General features: G+C 46.5%; 1 protein-coding gene across 1 annotated transcript in view; it reads right to left on the reverse strand.

The window, feature by feature from the left end:
- CSMD2 (CUB and Sushi multiple domains 2) overlaps positions 1-25,004 on the reverse strand; it is a 598,960-nt gene that overhangs the window by 472,087 nt on the left and 101,869 nt on the right. Inside the window, exon 3 of the mRNA XM_044237753.1 lies at positions 22,251-22,363. Within this exon, the coding sequence (XP_044093688.1) occupies positions 22,251-22,363 (113 nt within the window). The remainder of the gene's footprint in view (positions 1-22,250; positions 22,364-25,004) is intronic.

The following is a 25,004-nucleotide window of genomic DNA, read 5'->3' on the forward strand; positions in this document are numbered from 1 at the left end:
GCGGGATTTGTCCGTCTGGAGGTGTCTCTAGCGGTCTGCCACAGGGCTCTATCATTGTCCTGTCCTGTCCAACAGCAGAGGTAAAAAGATTTCAAAAAAGATTTCTCAGCTACACAGGACTTTGTCATCCCTTTCTCTCCCTTCCAGAAAGCACTTCTCAGTTTGTAAACACCTCGTCCCTCTTGCAGTAAAAACAAAGCCAAACACACCTAGGAGTTTGGCCTATCTCCCCTTATCACTCAAACATCTCTAAAAAGGTGTCTAAACACTCAACTCTCCCTCCTTGCTCCCTCCTGCTCATGCTTCAGCTCCCTGCACTGGGGGTGAGGGAGAGCTCTGTGGCTAACAGCCCCTGGGGCAGAATCCAGGAGACACGGCAGACTCACTCTTCCTGGATGCTCAGCTGCCTTTACCACTGCCCTTTCGTCTTCTCCTGGAGGCCCCGGCCCCTTGGAATCTGGCCACCTGACTCACAGCTCTGCCTCTGTGAACTCTTCCTCCACCTGCCCCAGGTGTCTCCCAGTGCACCCCACTCTGACTGCTTCTCCCTGGTGACTCAGCCCCTCTCATCCCCAGGAGTGCTGGCTGCTCCAGTGTGATGACAGGTGATGGTAAGGGCCAACCTGACAGGCCACAGGGTGCCCAGATTAAACGCTGTTTCTGGGTGTGTCTGTGAGCATGTTCCTGGATGGGTTTAGCATTGCAATCTGTGAATTCAGCAGAGTGCCTTCCCCAGTGTAGGTGGATCTTGTCCAACCTGTTGACGTCCTGAACAGAACAAAAGCACAGAAGAAGGAGGATTGGCCCCTTTTTTCTGCCTCCCTGCTTGAGCTGGGACATCTCCCCTCATCTTCTCCTGCCCTTGGACCAGGAAGCACACCGTCAGGTCCCCTGGTTCTCAGGCCTTCAGGCTCACACTGAATCACACTGCTGGATTTCCTGGGCCCCCAGCCTGCAGGGGGCAGATGGTGGGACCCCCTAGCCTCCATGATCCTGCGAGCCAATGCCAATTCCCCAGTTTTTATATCTTATATTTAAGTTATATATATGTACATATCTTATATATGTATCTCATCTTCTATGTACATATGTGATCTTATATATTTGTGTGTATATATGTATGTTGAAGATATTTTCTATTTATATACATTTATTTATTTATTTATTATTTTTCTTAAAGATTTTATTTATTTATTTGACAGAGAGACAGAGATCACAAGTAGGTGGAGAGGTAGGCAGAGAGAGAAAAGAGGAAGCAGGCTCTCCACTGAGCAGAGAGCCTGATGTGGGGCTCGATTCCAGGGTCCTGGGATCACGACCTGAGCTGAAGGCAGAGGCTTTAACCCACCAAGCCACCCAGGCGCACCTATATTTATATGAGTGTATATATTATTTTATTTTTACATTTATAATATGTAAAATATTTTTATAAAATATATACAAATATATCTATTTGTGTATATATGTATATATAAAATATTTTATATTTATATATTTTTACTTTATATTTTATATATACATATGTAAATTAGGAGTATTTTTCCTAAAACTTCTTGACCTCCTGGATATTTCTTTTCTTTCATAGCCTCCCCCCATCTCCCGGAGTTGAATCTAATATCAAGTCCTGTTGACTTCACTCCTGAGTAACCTCTTCCTGGCCTCCCTTTGCCATCCCCGTCCCTGCTGCCATTATCCCAGTTCAGGCCTCATATCTTGTACCTGGACCTACACCCTATTTTCCCAGGAGGGCCCCCCACTCCTTGTTTGAACCTTTGCAATCCGCTCTCTCCTTGGCAGCCACAGTGATCTTTCTGGATGCCCGATCATGCTACTCCCTTGTTTCTGAGAGCCCTTCCACGGCTCTTCACTGACCACAGGCAACCCTCAGATCCCAACCTGCATACGGACCCTCTGATTCTAGACCCTGCCTGTTTTCATGGTGTCACCAAACCCCCTTCCCCACCTTCTGATTGTTATTAATTTCAATACTGATCCACCTGGAGCTCTTCCCACTCACCGTGCTGGCCTGGGCCTCTAAGTCTTGGCTCAGGACTTCCTGCCTGGAAGGCCCTTCCTCTCCACATCTTTGTTCCCTTAGCTCAGGGTACCAGTCTCCCTTTAAGGCTCAGCCAGGGTGGCAGCACCTCCAGGAAGCAGAGCCCAGGCAGGGAGTTATGATCCCTTACACTCTACACATTGGATTGCCATGATGACACATCTATGGAGCAGGCACTCACAATGGGCTCAATGTTCCTGCATTCCCTAGTTCATTCTCAGTGTAATTCTAGAAGGTGCTTCTATCGTCATCCCATGTTATCTGTGAAGAAAGCAAGACATGGAGGTTCACGGACGTCCCTAAAGTCACAAAGGCCACACCAATTCTCTTGATGGTTCGCTTATGGTATCCCTCTGCCTCAGAAAGGCCTGGTACCTCCTTCTCACCCTCCAGCTCTCTGCTTTCTCTAGGAGACTTTGTCTAACCCTCCCACCTCGAGTCTGGCTCAGACACCCACCTTCTGCATACCTGCGGCTCCCTCACCCCCCGTCAAAGCCCTCATCACTGTGCCGGGACTACGAGCTTGCCCCCAGCAGGGCTCGGAGCTCCAAGGAGGGCCTGGGCAAAGCCTTCTAGATCACCAATGGGTCCCCACTGCCTTGCACTATGCCAATAATTCCTGCTTAAATTACTGCATGCTTTGCTTCTTTTCCCACTGGAGGCTGAGCCGTGGTCTAATAACTCTGTCTAATAACTTCGAGATGGAAAGGTGGCTGGAAGTGGACTGAGGGGAAAACTGGCAAAAGCCCAGAAATCTGCCTGTTAAACTAGGCAACAGAAATCCGGACTTCCACTGGCTCTGGAGTGAGGTTTTCAAAGGCTTCTCTCCAGATGGAAAGTCAAAACAGACAGTCTGTGAGCATCTTCTCATGAGAGCCCGCCCGTTCTCCACTCTGGTTCTCAGGGCCTCTCCATCAGTTTTGTTTATTTTTCCTTTCCAGTAGTGAGCGAAATGTCTATAAACATTTTTCTAAATGACTAAGTAAGTTGAATGAAAAGTAATGATCTCGATGTCAGGGGACCCGAGGGTTAGAACAAGGCTAGCTACTGACAGCAAGACTATGGACAAACTACTTTGCCTTGGCTAGGGTCGGATTCCTTGTCTGAAACACCGGGACTGTAGGTGGAATGGCTCAGGGTTTTTTCCTAAATGGAAAACACTCTATCAGGGCCTACGTCACCTGGCACTGTGACCTCTGATTCTGCCTCCTCTTCATCGAACCCCCACATACCCCCTCCAGCCACCCCTGACTCCTTGTCGTTCTGTGAACATGTCAGACCCACCTCAGGGCCTTTTGCACTTACTAGTCCTGCTGTCTGGAACATTCTTCTCCCAGACAGACTCCTGGCTCACCCCTTCAGGTCTTCACACAAATAGCATCTCCTCAAGGAGGCCTCCCAGACTACCCAATCGAAAATTGTAACCTCCCCACCCCAGACCTGTCCTATCTTGCTCCTCTGCCTGTCAGTTTGCTTTGCACTCATCAACAACTACATACATACATATATATTCTACTCATTTAGTTGGTCTATTATCTGTTCTGTGTGTTAGAATGCAAGCTTCAGAGGACATCAGTTTTGTTCCCTGCTGCAAGCCCAGGATTTCAAATTGTGCCTGGCACACAGTAGGTGCTCAGTCGTATTTGTTGCATGAACGAATGACTCGCCATCAGAAGCACACAGTCCCATAAACGAAGCCAGTGAAACTGTTGCTGAATCCCAAACAGCTCTTTCCTTACAACTGTCAGGGCCAGAAAACAAAGGTGACATGCTTGCCTCGCCCTGGGCTTATCTTCTGTGTGTCCCCATCACAGGACCAGCCCTTGCTTTGCGGGGGGGGGGGGGGGGGGCACCCAAGGTTTCACTTTTGGGAATCAATGATTAGCCTATAGAAAGAAGCCCAGCACCAAGCCCAAGCCACAGTCTTGCTAATTGCCCATGTGTGAACCCCAGCAAGCTGGCTAACTAAGCGCTTACAGCCATCTCCAAAGGACAGCTACAAGGACTACGCGCAGACCTGCATTCCAGAAAGCACTGCTTTGAAAGCAGACGTCGCAGATTTCCTTTCAAGTATTATCACTCACTGTCATGCCAGTTATGGATTTTTCAATCCATAGCTCCCTAGGCAGTAGATGCCCGCAAGGCAGAGACAAGCTTCCTCTCCCCATGCTGCCGTAAGGGCCCCCCTGCACCCACAGGTGCACATGACAGACCTCACTGCTGCTCAGAGGGTGACTGCTCAGCCACAGAGGCTTCTCTGGTTTCTCTCTGGAGCTCAGGGTGGAACCCCGGAGCTTAGCCACCCTCCTGACACCCTGCCTCCCTCCACTGGAACAGCCCTGTCCAAGTGCCTGCGGGTGCTGGGCCCCTGCTTCAGGAAGATAGGAAAGGGAGCCAGAAGCCCCAGGGACAGCACCTGGCTCTCCAGTGCCAACACTGGTGCTGACCTTGCTGGCTAGACCTCTGGAAGAAAACAACGCCATGGCCACAGCGGGAACCGGGAAACAGACGTAACTTGGAGAACAGGTTAATGGGCCGTCTTTCAATATCTCAGGCAAGCACAGCTCTGGGAGTAAAAATCAGCTCCCTTTTCAATGTCTGCTCCCTCTCAAAGTCAACCCATCTGACCTCCGGGTGTCAAATATTGTCTCCATTCTAAGAGAGAAGCCCCCAACGTACTGCAGACACGCTCTCTGCCCCCAACTGCCTCCCCACCGGGTCCTCCTGAGGGCCAACAGACCCCACTGATCTCCGCACTGCCCAGTCCGTGCCCCCACCTGGGGCTGCTGTGTCTCGTTAAAGACAGTCTGTGCTGTCAGTGCTCCAGCCAAACCCTTGGAGCCATCCATGACTTCTCCCTAACCACCTGCACCCAATCTGGCAGCAGGTTCTGTTTGCTCCACCAGCAAAATCCATCAGGAACAGGCCCGCTTCTTAGTCCCTCTGCTACTGCTGCCCTTGTCCCAGTGCCAGGCCCACCCCGCAGCCCCAGTCTTGCACCCATATTGCAGCAGCAGACTCCCGCCAAGCTCCCAGCTCCTCCCTTGCCAGACCTTCTCCAGTGTACAATGCACACACACACCACACAGGGTCACTCCTGGAAGGTTGGTTAGGTCAGGCCCTCTGATCTACCCACAGGTCCCATGACACTCACAGGAAAAGCCAAGTCCTTCCCATACTGTAAGGAGGTGTTGACTTGGTCCCTTCCTCCCTCTCTGACTTTATCACCTCCCACTAGTCTCCTACAGCTCACTCCTCTCTGGCCATACTGGCTCAACTCTGCCTTCAAATGTGCCACGCAACTCCCACTTCAGGGGCTCTGTGATGCTGCTGACTCAGAGCCTGGGGTTCTCCAGGAGGTGGTGATATGGGAACCTAAACTCCATCCAAGGAGCTCTCCTCCTTGAGCCTAAGAAAGCGACCACTGTGCCCACACTTTCAAGCAGTTGCATCACAGATTGGGGTTTCTTATCCTTCTTTCCAACTAGATCATGATTGTCCAAGGTCAAGGATGGGATCTTGCCATCAATGTTTTCCTAGGTCCTGCTCAGAGTAGGTATTCAAGTCATGTTTATGGATGAATGGACGGATCAATGGATTGATGGACATATGGATGGATGGATGAACAAAAAAGTTAGGTTTTTATAACCTTTACAGTGTTTGGGACATTTTTTTTCCTATCTGTGCTTGACTGAACAGGAGAAACCAAAGAATATGCTCTGTGTCCCAAGAAGACTCACCAGAAGCCAACCAGCCCATGTGCTGTCTCCAAGTAGGGCCATGCTGTTCTCCAGCACAGCTGAGTGCACAGCCCCAGAAAGAGAATGTTCTTCCTGGCTTGTGAATGACAGAGCTGCTGAAACCACAGCCTTCTAGACATATTTTTCCAACTGAGGACAGAATCTTGCCCCATCTCAGCCTCCATTCAAGATGGACATGGAGGCTTTAGAAAAGTCCCACGTGGCCACAAGGCAAGAAAGGATCTGCAGGAGGAGGCAAACTCAGCCCCTCTGGGCATGGCTACTGATGAGCCTGCTGTTATTCTGGTGTGCTCAGACATCAACCCCATTTTACAGCTGAGAAAACTGAGGCAAAGAAATATCACAGCGTGTTTGCTAGATAATACACAGTGCACAGCAGATTAACCCAAGAACAATTTGGTTCCAAAAGACAAGCTCATCCCACTCTTCTGGTTGCTTCTTACTTTCCCCCCACCTCTAAAAGTGGGTGGGAGACTAGGGAGGCAAGAGGGGGTGCCATGTGGGCACTGGGTCTAGGCTTCCCTGTGCCCAAGGAAGGAAAATGTCCCAGGTGACATGCCTCCTCCATCTCTCTGCAGCTTCCTGGGCCACAAAGGCCCGTTTCCAAAGGATGCTGCCGGAACATGGGTCAGATAGAGGGCTGCCATGGGGGTGGAGGGGGGCACCGGCTGCATGCCTCTATTCCTGCCATCTCAGTGTTAATGGGGCTTGATTGGCAGGGACGGGCTAGGACTAGGGATTACAAAATGCTTTGGATCAAAGTCAATTGCATGAATGGATGGGGATGGCTGATTAAAGTAGTGAGTTCCAGAATCACAGAGCCATTGAATTAGCAACTCATAGATTCACCATGAATTATAGAAGGCATCTAGGGAAACTCCCTATCCAGCTCAGCCTATTTTCTCACATCAGAGAAATCCTCAGCAGGAAAAGAATGTGTGTGCGTGTACCCAGGACCCTAGGGGACAAGTTATTGTGGCTGGCCACCAGAAGGACATGGCTCTTAAGTATCCTGCCCTGCCTTTGAAAAAAATGTTCATCTGCATTTGACTTGCCTTCTGTCCCTCTCCCTCTGCATGTATGTGTATATATAGATATATAGAGATAAAAATAATAATATAGGATACAAGCTTTAATACTGCTACCCCTGATAAAACCAGAAGTTATGACATGTTTAGCCTATAGATGAGGGCACTCAAAATATACCGTGTATCCTCCCTGGGACCATAGCGTATTTCACTGATTTTTTTTTTTTCCACATTTAACATTTAAATAGCTCAGGAATTAGGAGGAGTTTTACAATCAAGAGCGTGTCATAGCTTAATTGGCAGTGTTCTTTCTCTCTTAGCAGTGCATGAAACAATGGTGCATCTTACAATCGATGGAATGTTAAATTGCTGAGATCCAAGACATACACCAATTTGAGAAGTATGCTAATGGCATCTCTGGTTGAGCTGATTGATCAAACCTTTGCTTGAGCACCTCAGAGATTGGAGCTCACTACCTTGATAATTAAAGCTATGAAAAATTTCTTCTTGATGCTTGGCTGAAATTCACCTATCTCTAACATCTATGCAATGGACATTGTCCTGCTTTCTGGGACCATCCAGAATAAACATTTATTTGTCCTCAATGTGACAAATCCTCAAGTCATCCCCAAGTCCTCTCTTTAATTGCTCTTCAGAGATCATTACTTCTCTCATTCACTCTTCACAAACATTTACTCAGTGCTGGGTCTTATGCTGGAGATACAGTCCATTACCCTCAAAAACACCTTGTTACTAATCGTTGCTTTATTGTGTGTGTTTCCTTCCTCTGGACACATCCACCTCCCAAGATTAGAGCCTATACTTCGATTAATAGAGCCATATGAGGTTTGGCGCATCTTCTATTTATAGCCAGCTGAAACCTCTGTATAGTTTTCACATGCCAGGACCTCACTGTTATTGATTTTATTCTATTTTATTTATATTCAATTAATCAACATAGAGTGTATTATTGGTTTTCAGAGGTAGAGGTCAGTGACTCATCAGTTGTATATAACATTCAGTGCTCATCATATCACGTGCCTTCCTTAATGACCATCACCAGGTTACCCTCATCCCCCCACCTCCCTCCCACCAACAATCCTCAGTTTGTTTCCTATGGTTAAGACACTGTTAGGGTTTGTCTCCCTCTCTGGTTACGTCTTGTTTTATTTTTCCCTCCCTTCCTGCTGTTGATTTTAGCTCACTCTTTGATTTTGGATTTTCTCCTATTTGCTTTTTATCACACAATCAACACTAGAACAGACATTAAGGAGTTAAAAAAATAATAATCCCCAGTCTCACGGTCCTCCATAGCCATTGCTTCCTTTTTAGATTTTCATCCAGTCCCTGTCCATAGAAGACCTACTTTACATGCTTGTAATAAATATGGGGAAATAACTTTGTATTCTGCTTTTTCCAGTGAAAATACTATCATAAACATCTTTCTATATTACTAAATAACGTTATTATAATTTTAAATGGTTGCATAAATCCATTAGGTAAATATACCGTAATTTCCTCCATCATTCCCCCATTGTTGGACATTTTTACAGTTTCCAATTTTTCATCATTATAAATAATGCTGAAATCAACACTTTCACACATATAACTTTCTTCTGCTGGTGAATTATTTCTGTAGGATATGTTCCCAGAAGAGGAGTTACTGGGTCAAATGACATGAGCATTTTATGACTCTTGATACATGTTGTCAAATTGGATTCCCAAAGGATTCATTTACATTGCCACCAGCAGCGTGCAACGAGTGTGCCCGTTTCTCTGCATCTGTGCTGGCACTCTCTTTCCTGCTAAGGCTCTTAGAGTTAATTTACTAGGGTTAAAGTGCCATTTGATTGTTTTAATTGACTTACTTTGATTACTAGAAAGACGAAATAGCTTTCCTCTATATTCACTTGCTGACTCTATTTCCCCGGGTATGAACTCCAGATTTCTTACTGCCTTGGATGGGCTCATTATGTAATAGAAAGAATAATCCTTTCTTGGCATAATACGATTCAACAGTCAACTGTTTCCTTCCCATTGGAGATGGTTTTTGTTACACAAACTTTTACATTTAAATATAGTCAGATGAGTCCATTGTTTCCTTTCACTAGATCCTTTAAAATACAAAGCTTGGTACTGCTCTGTCCTATAGCAACATATTTTATTTTGATTCAATGATCCCATCTGTGGGGAATTATTTTATTCTTTTTTTTGCCAGCTGACGTCAAACTGCCTGGGTCTGAACCTGCATTCCCCCTCTTATTAGCTTTGTGACCTCAAGCACGTTATTTAACTTCTCTGTGCTTCATCGGTAAAATGGGGATAATAATTGTGCCTACCTCATAGGAGAGTCATGAGGATGAAATGTTAAGACATAAGGTACTTTGACGAGGACCTGGCACCTGGCCAGAGCGGAAGCAATGGGGGCTGTCCTTACAATCATCATTGTCCTGTGTTTTTGCTCTTCCACCCTGCTCGGAATCCCCTGCAAAATGTCCAAGTGTGATCTCTAGTGCTTCAGCACTTAAAACTGGAGACTCTAGTGCTTGGACATTCATATAGCCATCTGGACTCTTAAGGTGAGCTTGTTTGATCCGTTATAGTCCCATCATGAATGAATGCAGACAGAAGTATCATCAGTATTTTTGTTTAAGCCATTGAGAAAGCCAAGTTGTTTCACGTGTAGGGCATTTCCTCTGTTCCGGCACCTCAGATACCCCATCCCCAGGGAATGTGGGAAGTGTGGCATGAGCCCTAGGACATGTGTCCTCTTGTCCTGGCACCCTCCCCAGCACTAATGAAGGTCTAGGCACATTCTGTTCTAGGCAGTGGTCCCCATCTGCAATGGCCCCCTTGCCTCCAATCTGCCCCCTGCCCTCCTCACCACTTCCCTGCCCAGCACTCTTTGATGATGGCCTCTCTGTGCAAATAAAGCCTAGATTCCTTCCCATAGCCTGCCAGGCCCTGCACGAGCTGGCCTTTGACCCTCACTGAACTCAGTTCCTACTACTCCTGCTTCTTACAGTCTACACTTCTGCCCTGCAAGATTTCTTGCAGGTGCTCAAATACATACGCTCTTTCTTTCTTCTAACCTTTGATTCCTTCCTTCCTTCCTTCCACCAAATATTTACTGAGTGCCTAATGCATCAGGACCTGTTGTTCTTGGAGCTGAGGACTCAGCAGAAAACAACAATAATAGTGCAAAAACAAAAACAAAAAAAGACAAAGTCCCTGGTCCCCCAAAACTCACATTCTACTAGGGGAGACAGACAAAAAGCAAATAAACAAATAATCGTTATCATATGTGAAGGGGTAAGAGGGAGAAATGGGAGAGAGTGTGCTGTGTTATACAATATGGTCAGGGAAGGCCTCTCTGATGAGGAGGCATTTCAGCAGAGACCTGAAGCAGAAACAAGGGAAGAAGCTGGGGCCTCCAGGGTAAAGCAGTGCAGGCTAAGGGAACAGAATGTACAGATGCCCTGAGGCTGAGATGTGCTTGGCTTGCCATTTCTCTGCCCCCTTCTACTTCACAAGACCCGTCCTGGTCATGTCATTCATTATCAAATGCAATCTGCATTATTCCTAAATAATTTCTGAATTCCTGGAATGCATTATGGAAAAAAGCCCCAGGAATATAGCTGGATAAAAGTCTTAAGGAATGCTTCTCCCTCTGACCTTCTCCTTGCTCATGCTCTCTCTCACTGTCTCTCTCTCTCAAATAAATAAAATAAAATCTAAAAAAAAAAAAAAAAAAAAAAAGTCTTAAGGAAAGAGCAGGAATTGAAGAGCTGGAAGTAAAGATTGAAAAGCAGGGAAGCAAAGCTGTCATGCACAAGACAGGGTCTCTGGCAGCAACAGTGTCCTCAGGAGGGTCAACCCTGGGCACTGCAGGCTCTGGGAAACATCCCAGCGTCCTGTGCTGATCCTGATTCTCTACCATAACTCCATTCTGTGGGGTCAGGAGAGGTGAAGAGATGGGTTTGGAGAACCAATCGGGACTTACTTTGGGAGGCAGCACAGAGTGGAGAAGGGCGCAGGACCCTGAGGTGCGGTATAACCTCAGACAAGCCATCTAACCTCTCTGGGCCTGGACATCCTTCTCCTTGAAATGGGGATTCTAAGGAAGACCTTGCTCTTGAGGTAGTGATGTCTAGTGTCTGCAAAGCTCCTACCGCATTGTTGGGCACATCAAAGGTTCTCAAGCATCGTTAGATCCTGGGTTTTCTTGCTCTCAGAGCCCCTGGGCATAGCTGCTGTGGCTCATGTGAGGACATGGGACTGTGAAGGAACCATTGTGCATCGGGATGGAAAGGGGGAAGGGAGAGTTGTAGTCCACCCACCCCCAAACTTCCAAATCCGAGTCTCCCACCTAACGTGGTGTTCTTTGCTCCTGCTGTTAAAATGAACCATCAGTGGATTCAAACTCTCGATTATCCACATTATTAAAAGGAAGAGCTGGAAATCATAATCCAAAACAGTGGCTCATCACCCCCAAATGGTCCAATAATGGGAAGAAATGAAATTGGAATATTCAATCTGATATTTCCATTTGCAGGAGTTATCTCCCCAGTGATGCTCAGCTCAGGGGTTGGGAGAAAAGTCCCCCCCGCAAAGAGGCAGAGAAAGACAAGCGTCCAGAGCAGGGGTCAGCAGAGGAAGCTCTGATGCTCTCACCTGACCCAGGCCTGCCGGAGGGAGATGGATGTGCATGTCTAGCTCTAGTCTCTGCCAGGACAGTGCTTAAAGGCTGGCCCTCCCACCTCCCATCTCAATGGGAAAAACCACATTCACGCCGCCACCCAGTGCTGTTCTCCATGCCTTTGGGGTCACTATGGGAAGGGCTGGCTGTGGGCTGGTAGAGGCCCCAGATGAGCCATGTTTGGGTTTAATGGGCTCGCCTGCATTGGGCACAGATAGGGGAGGGAGGGTCAAGACGGGGGCATTGTGCTGCCTCCCGCGAAAAGGGCGTTTATCAACTGAAGACCTGTGCTAATAGGTGTTAAATAGAGTTCAATGCAGAAAATTGAGAAGTAATGAGACTCAGAGCCAAGAGAATAAATTAAGAGGTGATCACATGACCGAAAGAGCCACCACCTGAATGCTGAAAAGAAAGAGCTCAGACCATCTGAGAGACCTGGGTCGGAGAAGAGCTTAAAAGGACGAGCCGACTACAAACGAGGCTGGGGAGTGGTTAAAAGTAATTGAGGAATTACCATATTTCATCAGTTCGAGGGCACACATTTTTCCAGATCTTAGTATCTTTGAAACTGTAATGTGTCTTATAATCAATAGCATGTCATACTTTAATTGGCAACATGTTTTTCTTCCACTGTGGTACATCTGATCGAGCTATATTGTAACAGACGGCATATCACATTCAATGGAATACAGTCCCAGGAACCTTGAGCAAATCTCTCTCCTTTCCAGAGTCTTTTTCACTGGGCACAGCGACCACTTATCAACTTCCCCTCATTAAATCATTGTTTACTGAGGGTCCACCATGTGTCAGATCCTAGGCTAGGCACAGCTTTCAACAGTGATCACGACAGTCCCCATGTCTGCTTCTTGAGCATGTTAGGAATCCCCAGCATGGGTGGTCTCATTTGTTCCCAGTGAGAAGCACACAGAAGAGGGCTTATCACCCTCCTCCTCTAACAGGGGAGGTCAAATTCACATACCAGCTGCTTGCCGGCTAAGCTGGGAACCCAGTCTCCCTCCAGACCTGAGCTTCTGATCTCGGAGCTCTCCCACATGTCCCAGCCATCCCAAAGTACACATGGGTGTGGGGAAGGCAAAGTAGGAATGGGGAACGTATGAGCATGCATGGGATCGGAGGAGAGAGACCCGGAGCTGAGAGGCGGCATTGGCACCATGGGCAGCCTGTGGATTTGGGTTAAGCAGAGACTGGAAGGAAAGCAAGAGGAAAAGCAGAGCAGTGGGTGGCGGAAGTGGGTAGAGGAGTCTGAGAAATGAGGGCGAGACAGAGACTGGACAAAGTCCAGTGCAGTCAGAAGAAGAAGAGGGTGGAGGGGGCTAATGTCCTGGGCTTTCATGGCCTGGTAAGGTGTTTGTTCTCCATCCTGGAAACAGAGGGTTTAAGTGAAAGCTCCCTGAGATCCTTGTATCCAAGCATCTAATGATTCTCTAAATCTTTGGTTGGACAAAAAGTCACTCTTTGACTGTGAACTCCTAAAAGGAAGGCTCTGGAGCCAGGCCCCCATGTGCAGTTGTTCAGGTTGAGTACTGCAAAAAGGTGCCCAGACAAGAGGGTGATGAGAACTAAAACCCAGCCAACCCTCCACCCACTAAACCATATGCTCACAGAGCTGTGTCCCCTCAAGGTGACCACTTGTGCTAATTCGCACAAAAGCCCTATATGGATTAGCAGGGATCCAGGTTAGCAGAGGCAAGGGCTAGCTACTACTGTGGCATCCCTGCTGTGTGCCAAGCCTGGGACTAGGTATCGTGGTGAGAGGAGAAACAAACAAACAAACAAAAAATAGGTGGCATTCCTTGCTCTTAGAGACCCACAAGTCTTGACCAAAGGCTTTGTTGGGAAAAAAATTTTTTCACTCCCATGAAACACACCAGGCCATATTATAATACCTTCCTTTTGCTGAATATCAACTGTGCGCCAGATGTCATGCTAGGTACTTTCCAGACCTTTTCACTAATGCTCACACTACTCTTGAAAGGAAGAGTGGGTGATCGTATTTCTACAGGAGGAAGCTGAGAGGTTTGGTGCCTTGCCTGAGGTCACACAGCAGGGACAAGGCAATGCTCAAATCAGTCTCCAGAGACCCAACCAGGCAGGAGAGCAATTCTTTCCATATGGTAGAGAGCTGGTATTTATTGAATAGAGACTCTGTGCTAGGCATTTTGCACACATTAACTCTTTCAGTCCCCATTACAATCCCTTGAGGTGGGCATTACACTTGCTCTTTTGCAAAAAATCAGCTCAGGGAGCTTGGGAGACTTAAGCCCAAGTTCTCACAGCTGGCCAGAGTTTGAACCCACCTCTCTGTGAGCCTGTTCCTCTGTTCTTACTCCTTCCATAAGTCTTATGTCTCAGAGCTCCTCGAAGGTGGGGGCTGCTTCTTATTCACTCCTATTCCTTGAAGCCTACCTTGAGATCTGGCGTAGAGCAAGGGTGCAGTAAATATTTGTTGAACGAATGAGGAATGAATGAGGGCAGGGAGCTAAAGTGGGTGTACACCTTACGGGCAGGTAATGTGGCCACCTGAGAAGAGCCTTCCCCTTCCCCTTCCTGTCTTCTAGCACGCCGACATGAGGTGAGCCAGGGCGCTAGACTCTGGTATGATATCATCATCCAATTATGTTAATACTCTTCTCCAAAGGGGGGAAAGATCACTGTGCGTGATGAACTGTTTGTGGGATTATTGAGGACGTGCTATGAAATCCATCCTGATTCCCCACTTATTGAGAAGTGCTGCCCAATTTGTCTCAAATGTCACATCTCTATGTATTAATTTGCTACTCCACAGTACTGATTAAAAGGAATGTTCTCCAACTCCCAAGGCAGAGCCATCGGAAATGGGGCAGGTTCACTCAGGAAGCGCACACCATCCCTTCTGGGCAGAGGAAATGGACACTCATCGCCTCCCACCCTAGAGGAGGCCTCGCCAGGCCTGCCATTCTGGACCAGAGTGGCCTGAATCGTGAAAATTACATATTCAGTGCATATATATATATATATATATATAGTCAGAGAGCTTCCATTAGCCCAATTTTAAAATGTCTGCATAATGTCCCAGAATCGGGGAGCCCTTTCAGAATGAGGAAATTGTCTGAGAGGTAGAGACTGAGATGGGAATCAGCGGGCCTAATAACAGGAAAGAATAAAATCAGGAGGGGGTCCTTTTCTGGACCCCAGTTTCCCTGTGTGCAGAGCGTCATGGTCACCTCCCACCCTGCTCCCACCTCCAAAAGCCATGAAAGCACACTCTGTCCCCGAGCTTGCTTCAAACCCACCTCTCCTGGTCCAACGCCCACGGGGAGCGCCATCTTTGTCCTTTTGTCCCCCTACTTGTGTGTCTGCCTGACCCCCAGTAACGATGCTGCTGACCTTCCACCCGTAGCAGAAGGTCACCCTGGCATTTTTCAGAAGGGACACTATAGTGGGCATGTCTTCTTCCTCCCCTGCCTGGTGGATGGGGCAAAGGGGGTGAGCCGTGGCTGTGAAGGTGCGGCTTGGCTGAAAATCAGTAACTGCACACAGTAGGCACTCGAGAAATATTAGCTCAGTGAAGGAAAGAGTCTCTACCCTTAACTTCACGCGCGACGTGAGCCCCTCTGGGCTCTGTTCTTCAGGGGACTAGTGGTTTGCGGGTGGGCTTCGGGGCATCTGAATTAGGTGAAGGGAAATATGGAAAAGGGATGTGAGCATGTATGTGCATGTGTACATGCATGTGTGTGTGCACACATGTGTGAGTGTACATGCATGCATGCGTGTGTGTGTGTGTGTGTGTGTGCGTGCACACACAGGTGTGAGTGAACTGGAACGCAAAGACAGTCATGGCTTTCAAATCCGTGACTCCAACTTCCAACTTCTAGGGCCTGCTGGATGTGCTGCTAGCACTTTGAGCTCTAAAGCCAATACCTCTGATGCAAAAAGCAGAAGCCACCAAAAGGCTAACTCCTGGTCATGATGGGCAGTTCTGGTCCATGAGGCGGCAGGGCCTGGAGCCTCATCCCTGTCCAGTGGATGCGTCCTCAGGCAGTGCTGGGGCTCATGGTCATGGACAACACTCTGCTCCTTCCCCACAGAGACCACGGTCTGTTTGTAGACCGGATACCCCATGAATACCGGGCTGAGCATCTGGGGCAAACTCAGGAACCAGGGGACTGAGGTGGAGCTGGGACTGTGACCTCTGGCAATGGCATGAGCTTTTCTCCCATCTCCGGAAATAATCCCAGGCAAGTAAGGCTAGTGTGAGCAGGACTTCCTGAATCTGCTAACATTTATGGAGCGGGGATGCTGGCCAGAGCCCTGTCCCGGGCACATCGTGTGACTTGTGTGTTCTCTTCTTTAGTCTTCCCAACTGTGGAAGCATATTCTTACCTGATTTCACATGGGGAGGTCAGAGAAGCAGAATTCCTTGCCTAAAGTCGCACAGCAAGTGAATGGCGGAAATGGGCTTTGATTCTAGATTTGTATGAACTCAGGACCTAGAGTCTTAACCATTATATAATGCCACCTCTCCCCTTAACAGTTACCGGGGAAGGGAACCTGGGTGGCTCAGTGGGTTAAGCCTCTGCCTTCGGCTCAGGTCATAGTCTCAGGGTCCTGGAATCTAGTCCTGCATCGCTCTCTGTTCGGCAGAGAGCCTGCTTCCTCCTCTCTCTCTCTCTACCTGCCTCTCTATCTACTTGCGATCTCTGTCTATCAAATAAATAAATAAAATATTAAAAAACAAAACAAATTTAAAAAAAAAAAAGTTACCAGGGAATTTGCAAGAATAAGCATTCTTCATCCTTCTAGATTCTGTGGAGATACTATGTGAAATAGAACAGGCCTGATTTTTAAGGAAGCCTCCAGTATTTTGATAGTGAGATCCCAAGATAACAGTCAGAGTCAGCTAAGCAGAAATACCTATTTTCAGATCTGGATGATGAAAATAGATCTGATTGACTGAGACCCAGCACTCAGGGATGGGTCCTCCATCATGAAAGTGTCTGATGGACAACTCTGGATTAATGGTCCGAAAGTGCAAAGGTGAAGCCAGGATTGGGCATTTAAAACCTGCAGAGGCTCTCATCTAATTGACATTTCTGATCTGCTTATAATAACTCCTGTTTACATGCCGATGGGTCTGGAATACACAGAGACAATCTCATAGCCTTTCAGATTGTGCGTGGAGAAGGCAAGAAGCCTGGCGGCTAGGCTTGGAGAAATAAGACCCAAAGACACATCAGGGAGAGTCACACTGGGGACAAACTGAGAAGTAAGGGACTCGCACACACTCAAAGATGGATAGGGCAGACCAGAGCACTGGAGAGCCAGAAACAGAAATAACCCCTGAAACCAAGAAAAAAACACAACCAAATTCCAATGGGATTTAAAAGTGAAATGTAAAAATAAAATTTCAAAAGAAAAAGATGAACATTTAAATGAATATTTATCTGATCGTGACATGAAAAAGGCCTTTCCAAACATGACACCAAAGGTAGATCATAAAAGTAAATTTTTTTAAATTTAAAATCAGTGGCATAAAGATTAAAACTCCCACACATCAAAAGGAAACCCATTACTTTAATATCTTTAACATACAAAAACCACTTATGAGAAAAGAGATTAAAAAAATACTAACACCTCAAAAGAAAAATGGGCAGAGGCGGAGCAGGCAATTTACAAAATGATCTACAAAAGGCCAGTAAGTGAAGACAGGTGCTCAACCTCCCCTGTCATCAGAGATGGAAATTATAGCAACCAATGAGATGTCATTTGTTATCCATTTTAATCAATGAAACAGATTTAAAACTCACCAACATGCAATGTAGATAAAGTAGGGGGCAGAGGGCTCGGCCCTCATGTGCTATTGGTGGAGGTGGGTATCAGCATAACCTTTCCAAGAACACAGTGGAATTACGCATTAAAATGTAAAATCTACCCACTCTCTGACCCCGCAATGGCACTTCCAAGAAATTATTCTAAGAAGATAATTAGATGAGGATTTAAGTTGTATGTACAAGAATGTTCTTCACCTAAGTGTTCACAGAAGACTACCGGTTAAATAATTGTGATACATGCAAACCACAATGGCTCCCTCACTGATATTCATTCAGAAGGACAAACAAAGCAGAGCTACTCTTATTAACAGAGAAAAACGCCATCCTCATTACCTGAGTACAGAACTGAACATAGAGCATAACTCCAAAGGCATGAGGATCTCCATTCCCATGCAGGTGCCCATGTGCTCATGTGGACCACTGGCTAAACGTATACTCCCCAGAATAGCAGAGGTGAGGCTGGACCCTTGTAGTGATGGGCAGCCCTAGCTGGGCAGACCAGGGCAGGGGCAAGATCTGGAAGTCAGGAGGGGGTGGGGGAATGAATGGGGTGAGGACTCCTGGGGACTCGGTGCTGGGAATGGGGTTACCAGAGCCAGCAAATGAATCTACAGGACACTCGGTTCAAGTAGGATTTCAGATGGACCATGGACAAGTTTTTAGTATAAGTCTATCCCATAGAATATTTGGGATAGACTTATACTTTATTCAAAATTTTAATTTGAATAATTTAAAATTCAAATTAACTGGACACCCAGTAGTTTATCTGGCAACCCTAGCGAGGAAGCTCTGGACACATCTCTTGTTGTCTCCCCAGCATGACCCACACCTGCTGGAAGGGGAGCCGAAGCCGAGGTGGACTTCCTGGGTCCTCCCATACCTCTGACTTAGCTCCAGCTGACCAGCCCATGAAATGGAGGTACCAATCTCTGCCCTCCTCCAGGAATTCTGCAGGGAGCGCAAGCTTTGGTGTCAGAGAAGCCACGGAAAAACTCCTGGTCATCAAGTAGCCTTAAGCTTGAACACAAAACTCTCAAGGCGCACGCAGCTTGTACATCTGTAAGATGGAGATAGCAATGTCTGTCCACGGGGCCGCCGTGGGGATTAAGTGAGATAATGTATGCAAAGTGCCTGGCATACAGTCAGCGCTTAATACAAGCTGATCCCCTTCCCTCTGATCAGAGGCCGCAGCCCACGCTCTTGTCCCCCCGCAGATTACAAATCAAGCATCTCCTGCCATCTCAGGGTTAGACGACTGGCCTTTTTTGATCTTTTGCTTGAAGCACCAGCTGCCGTGGGCTGACACTCTTCACCTGACTTCACCTTTCTCCAAAGTCCCCGCAGCAGCTCAGCCCCTTATCTGTACTTTCCACTCTCCTGATGCAATGGAGGAGACAAACTTGCTTTGATAGCAGACTCTTCAGGGACGTCGGCCAAGGCGAGCTGCTCTAAGAGCAGGACCCAGATGAACTAGAGAATGCAAGGGGGCCGTGGCAGCTGGGGGCAGCCCAGGCTGGTGGCACGGGGAGGGGGGTTCCTCTTCTGGACCCTGTCTGACTATGACTTGTTCAGCACAGCTGTCTAAGATGTACTCTGCAATGGAGCTGACCTCTTTCCCAGAAAGCCAAATATTCAGAGTCGTTCTGCCTACAGGATCCCCTCTCTCCCCTCCAGTGAGGCCCAGGTAGTTCCAAAAATTCTTCCCTAAGTCAGATAGTCAGTTACAGGAGTAAGAAGCTAGTGTTTATCAGTAAGCCCGCAAATACAGGATTATCTGGTGTCTTGTTCATAAGCCCGGTGACAGACAGGCCCTGGCCATCAGGTGCATGCAGCTAGCCTGTGCTTTATTCCCAGCAGTGCTGCCTGTACTGGTTCCTCCCACCTTCCCCACTACCCACTCTCTGTCCCTCCACTTGGGGTGTTCCAGAAGTCAGTATAATTCATACTTTTCTAGATGCACACATTGCCCCACAGGCCAGGCCCAGGCTAGGTCAATGGGGTCTGGTGAGTGCCCCAGCCTTGGCCTCTCTGTGCTTGGCTCACTTGTTAGCACACCCATCTCTGAGCCACTCTGCCAGGCTGCACAAAGACAGCAGCTGCAGAGACAAGAGCCGGCAGAAACCTGCCCAGGCGACTGCATGGGGGCTCACTGAACCACAGCAACCTGTTCACATGGGCCCGGGGTTTGCCTGGACCTTGCTTTCAAGGCTTTGTCCTCTTACCACCAAAGACACCATTACATGGCCAGGGTACAGCAGGCCCTTCCTCTGGCCCACTGGTCCTGCGGTAGAATGCTGTGCAGCCTCACATCTGGGCTGCCTCCTCTGCCGAGCAGGAGGAAAGAGGAACTCATCAGCCTATACTTGACTGCACTATTCCATGACCTCTTTTGAACTGCTGACCCTTTGTGAAGTTGACGGAAGCTCTGGCTCAGCTCGTCCAGTAGCGTCCCCTGTTGTGATGGACAAGCTTTCCACCTGTGATGTCCAGTATCAGGGCCACATGTGGCTCCTGACCACTAGAGAGGAAGCTCATGTGACCAAGAAACTTCATTTTAAATGTTATTTAATTTTGAGCAATGTAACTAGAAATATTTCCATGTGGCCAATGGCAACCACACAGGATAGCACAGCTCTAGACAAAGGGTCAACGAACTTGACCAGAGAGTAAAGATCGTAGATCTTGCAGGCCACGCAGTCTCTGTGGCAGTAGCTTGACTCTGAAGTCATAGCCCATGCCAGCCGTCATAGACAGTGCAGCAAGTGGGCTTAGCTGCATTCTAATAAAACTTTATTTGCAAAAACAAGCATGGACTGGATTTAGCCAGGGGGCCATAGTTTGCTGATCTCTGTTCTACTCTTTTCTTAAAAAAAAAAGAAAGAAAAGAAAAGAAAACACACATATATCCATATACATTCAGAATGGGCTCAGCCAGTTAAGCATCTTACTCTTGATTTCAGCTCAGGTCATGGTCTCAGGGTCGTGAGATCAAGTCCTGTGTCAGGCTCTCCACTGGGCATGGAGTCTGCTTAAGATTCTCTCTCTCTCCCTCTTCCTCTGCCCACCCACCCTGCTAGCACTGTTCACTTGTTCTCTCTCAAAAAAAAAAATTTTTTTTTTTAAAATATCAGAATTTTCCCCTAATTTCAAGGGGTTTATAGGACTTTGATGTCTAACTATAAGCCTTGCCATGAACCCCAAGCTACATACAACCTCTGATTTAAAAGGTATCAGTGAATATAACCTCAGATCTGCTCTGCCTGGTAAGAAAGTGCTTGGCCTTGCTTCCTAGAGGGGGCAACGTGGGCAGGGATCAACAGGACACTCATGAAAGTCCAGACTTCCAACAAATATCTATAAGGATGGTGGAATGAGGACGTCCTAAGGGTCCAGCCAGGGTCCCCCATGCCAGCCCCTCCCAGAATCTCTGCAGACACCAACTGTGGTGTCCCTGAGTTATCCCCACCACCAGCCCCAAACACGCCCCATCTCCCTAAGGCCAACATGCTATAAAAGGAACTCATGACCAGAGATGCTGTAAGGGATTTCTGAAGAGGCCATTTGTAACTCAAATTTGGAGAAAGTTATTTTGGGTTCAGGGACAAAGGTTTGGGGTGAAGATATAGCCAGAATGACCAAGATCACAGATTTGATATTGGGAGGATGTGATCATTTTTTTTCTAAAGAAATTGAGCTACCTTCAGAGACCTGTAGAGATCATTAGGTCTTTATCAAGAGCCCTCAGTTAAAGGCTAGAATTATGTCAGAAATTATCAGTTAAAGGCATGCAGAATTTTCTCTGGAGCCTTCTCAGAAACCTTTAGTTTAAAAATAATGGAGCCTTTCCTCAGGAGTCCTCAAACACTCAGGTTAAAGCATCAAACTCTATCCCCTACACCCCGACTACCAGGGATGGATTTTGCCAAAGGAGTAGGACTTGCTCTTTTTCCGTGGTGCACTCCTAGCCGGGAAAAAGGTGGTATCTCTTTCTATGTTGCTATAGCTCCATTCCAAAAAGCATCACTTATTCTTTAAGTTCTTGGAGGTAAGAAAGCTTTCAAATAACTGGCATGCTTTACTAGGATATTATGTCATTACTGTTATTAATTATCATTAACAGTCTTAAAATATGCCTATTAATGATCTCAACACAAAATAGCAGTGCGAGTCTTAGCCAAGAGCAGCACAATTACCTATTAATGAGATGTAAATTTCCCAGGGAAATGACAGAGATCTAGAAGTAGCACCTTCTGAACTAATATAATAAAGTTAATAATAATAATAGTGTATAATCTGAAGATATTAGTGTTAATTTGAATGCCAACACCGTATTTAAACAAGCCAAGGGAAGTGGAAATTATTTGCATAACTCAAACCAAGAAAGCCTAATCCGTGCTACTAAGGAACAAGGGACAGTTCTTCTCTGAATGACCTAACACTCAGGCTTTGCAGTCACTAGATTGAGCAGAAGTGTTTTTTCAGCTCCTTATTTTATTTCTTTTTACTTAGGCTTTCTACCTCTCTTATTTCCAAAACCAAGCAGAGATACCTTACACCATTAAGCCTGATAGAAAACAGAATTAAAAAAATAATAAAAACACAACCGAACACATTTAGGGCACAGAGAAGTAGGATGGGGCCAGGCCCTCAGGATAAATGACGGCAGCCAAGCTCTGATTTTAATTTTCAGTTTCCTGGGAACATGGCACAGACAATTTCGGTAACCAAGTTACAGGTTAGTAGGCAGCTTTGTTAGGATGGGGGGGCTCTGAATTTGAAACACCCCTTCTCTGCAGCTGAGAACAGCGCGGTCCTACCCAGGGCCATCCCCACCTCACATGCCAGGCCCTGGTGGCCCAGCCCAGAGGCACCTACCTTCATAGCTGGCGTGGAAGCCCTGTGCGCTGACCGCGTAGTCACTGATGAGACGCAGAGAGAGGGTGGCAGCGGCGCTGACGATGGTGGCTGGCAGCTGAAAGCCTGTGAGCCTGAAAGACAAAGAGGTGCATTTAGGGAGAATGACCCCCTTGGGAAATGAGCATCCGTTAAGCATTTCTTGAGCACCTGCTGGATGCACAATGCTGACTTCCCAGCCCAGGGAGGGATATGAAAGCAGACTAACACTGGCCATGGGCAAGGTGTCCAAGGACAAAGAGGCGAGGGAGCAGAGGTGGTGGCAAGCGGCAGTCTCCTGTCACAGACAGGTGGAGGCCACTCCCCCAAAGCCACAGGCCATTCCCCGACCCAGAGACCTGCCGCCTCATCTAGGTCTCTTCTCCTTTCTCCTCTTTGGGTTTCTTCTCCCATCTCTTCCCTTACTAGATGAGGTCTTCTGTGTCTCTGGGTCGACTTCACCACAAACTAATAACTAATAATTGCCAACAGACAACATTCACTTGGATACTGAGGAAAACAGACCTAAGCGTTAAGTAGCAGAAGGTGGTTGCTTCTCATCACAGTATTTATTCTTCAGAAGGAATAAATCTACTGCTTTTATAGAAATGATAAGTGCTTATTATTTTTAAAAGATGAAAGCAAAAAGTTAAAAAAAAGAAAGAAAGAAAGAAAGAAAGTCCAATGCAATCTAGAAATAACCGTGCTTGACCATTGACATACAAAGTGACGGAGGGATCAATAGATGGGATCATCATCAATGAAATAATTTCATACAAATGGGATCGTACGGTACATGCTTTTAAAATTAAAACGCTTAATTTTTTTCTGTGAGCTCAGTGAAGGAAAAGAAACAAAGGTGAAATGGAGAGAATTGTTGAACCTGAGATAATTCGTTTGCAGCACAAGAGAATCATTTGGAAAAGATTCTTCTAATGTTAAAAAGATAAAATAAAGAAGCTTTCACTTAACTCTTGGGAACATATTTCAGGAGAGCAGGTGTCCACAGCTGGGTCCCCCACAGGTGACCTGAGTTTGCACAGAGGAGGTGGTGAGGGGGCCAGTCCCCTGTCTACTTCTGTCCTTTATCTCTGAGTCTCACCCTCCATCCCTGCACGTCCATCAAGGCTCTGGGAGGGAGTTCAAGGTTCACCGTTACTCTCATTTGCAAGTAGTCTGGGACACCCGTGGTGTTCCTGGATCCCACTCTATTCCTTCCATTGACAGATAATATCTGGATGTCCAGATGTCCCCTGGAGTCATGAACTCCGGGTTCAGACACATCGAATGAGATAGGTGTCAAAGCCCACCATGAAAAGCCCTGTGCTAGAAGAAGTCCTTGCCCTTCCCACCATTCTAATCTTACATGATTCGTGTTAACTCAAAATAAACTCAAGGAACAGAGAAGGAAAGTGATGGAGCTGTGAAACAGGTGACCAAAGAAGTTTCAAGTTCATGTTCTCTTCTGATACCTCCAACAAGGATGCCTACATCACCCCATAATCTTTCCTCTACCTGTCCCTAATCTTCTGTCTCTGTCTCCCTCACTTTGTCATATGGTTCAGAAATGAAGATGTAAAATACTAAGACCATACATATTAGGAAAAAACTTTTTTTTTTTAATCATCTTATGTGGGGAAGATCGTTCTAAGAATGACATGTTTAAAGAACTCCTTTGGCTCCTACCTTCCACCATCATTCTTCTAAGGAGCTGTCACACACAGAGCACCCCACCTGCACACCTGTTACAGAACTGGGCAAATGACCAACCATGGCATGTCCCTCATCTTTATGGACCCGTTCAAGGCATGGAGGAGGAGGAGGGCACTTAACACAAGCAGGGTCATTCTGAGTCCTTCCACGGGATATGATATACAAATTCTGAGAGTCTTTTAGTTTTGGATTCTAAATCACTAGGATGTAAGCTTGGGACTCCCAGCAGCCTTTTTATCAGTATCCAGAGCCTAGCTGTTCTATAAAATTATATTCTCCATGATACAGACAAAGCTGAAAGTGAGAGAAGAGAGACAGAACCCTGATGATACATTGTTGAGATCCTCAAGCCAGCCATGCAGAGACATTCAACTCTACAGTGCCCTGTTACATGAGCCAACAATCCTTCTCTGTTTGCTTCCTACCTTCCTTCCTCTTTTTTTTCTCAAGCTAATTTGATTTGAATTCTATTTCTTGCAATTGATTACTGGAGGAGACAGCATGAAATCCCAGAAGCATTAAAGGAAAGTATTGATTGATTTAATTATGTGAAAATTAAAAGCACGTAGCAAAGCAAAAGAAACTGGAAAAAAAAAACCAAAAAACAAAAAAGGAGGAAAAATACAAACAGGGAAGATTATAATATATATGACAAGAAGAGGGTGAGCATTCATAATCTATAAAGAACACTTACAAATTATGAAAAGGGTAAGCAAGTAAAAAGGAAAAGGGCAAAGGACACAAACAAAAATAGACAAATAATCCAGCTACTTAATATAAAAAAAAGTTGGAAACTAAATCCACAAGACTCATTTTTCACCTCTCAAATTGGCAACTATCCAGACTTGGCAAAATTTACAAAAAACAGATCCTGCAGATATCAAAAAGATGATAAGGAAATACTACAGATTATATACATGCACTTGACAAATTAGATGAAATGGACCTGTTCCTTGAAAAGTGCAACCTAATGTAAGCTCCCCAGTATGAAGGAGATCATTTGAAAAGCCTTATCACTATTAA

This window comes from Neovison vison, chromosome 2 (assembly GCF_020171115.1).
Source record: "Neovison vison isolate M4711 chromosome 2, ASM_NN_V1, whole genome shotgun sequence".
Lineage (NCBI taxonomy): Eukaryota > Metazoa > Chordata > Mammalia > Carnivora > Mustelidae > Neogale > Neogale vison.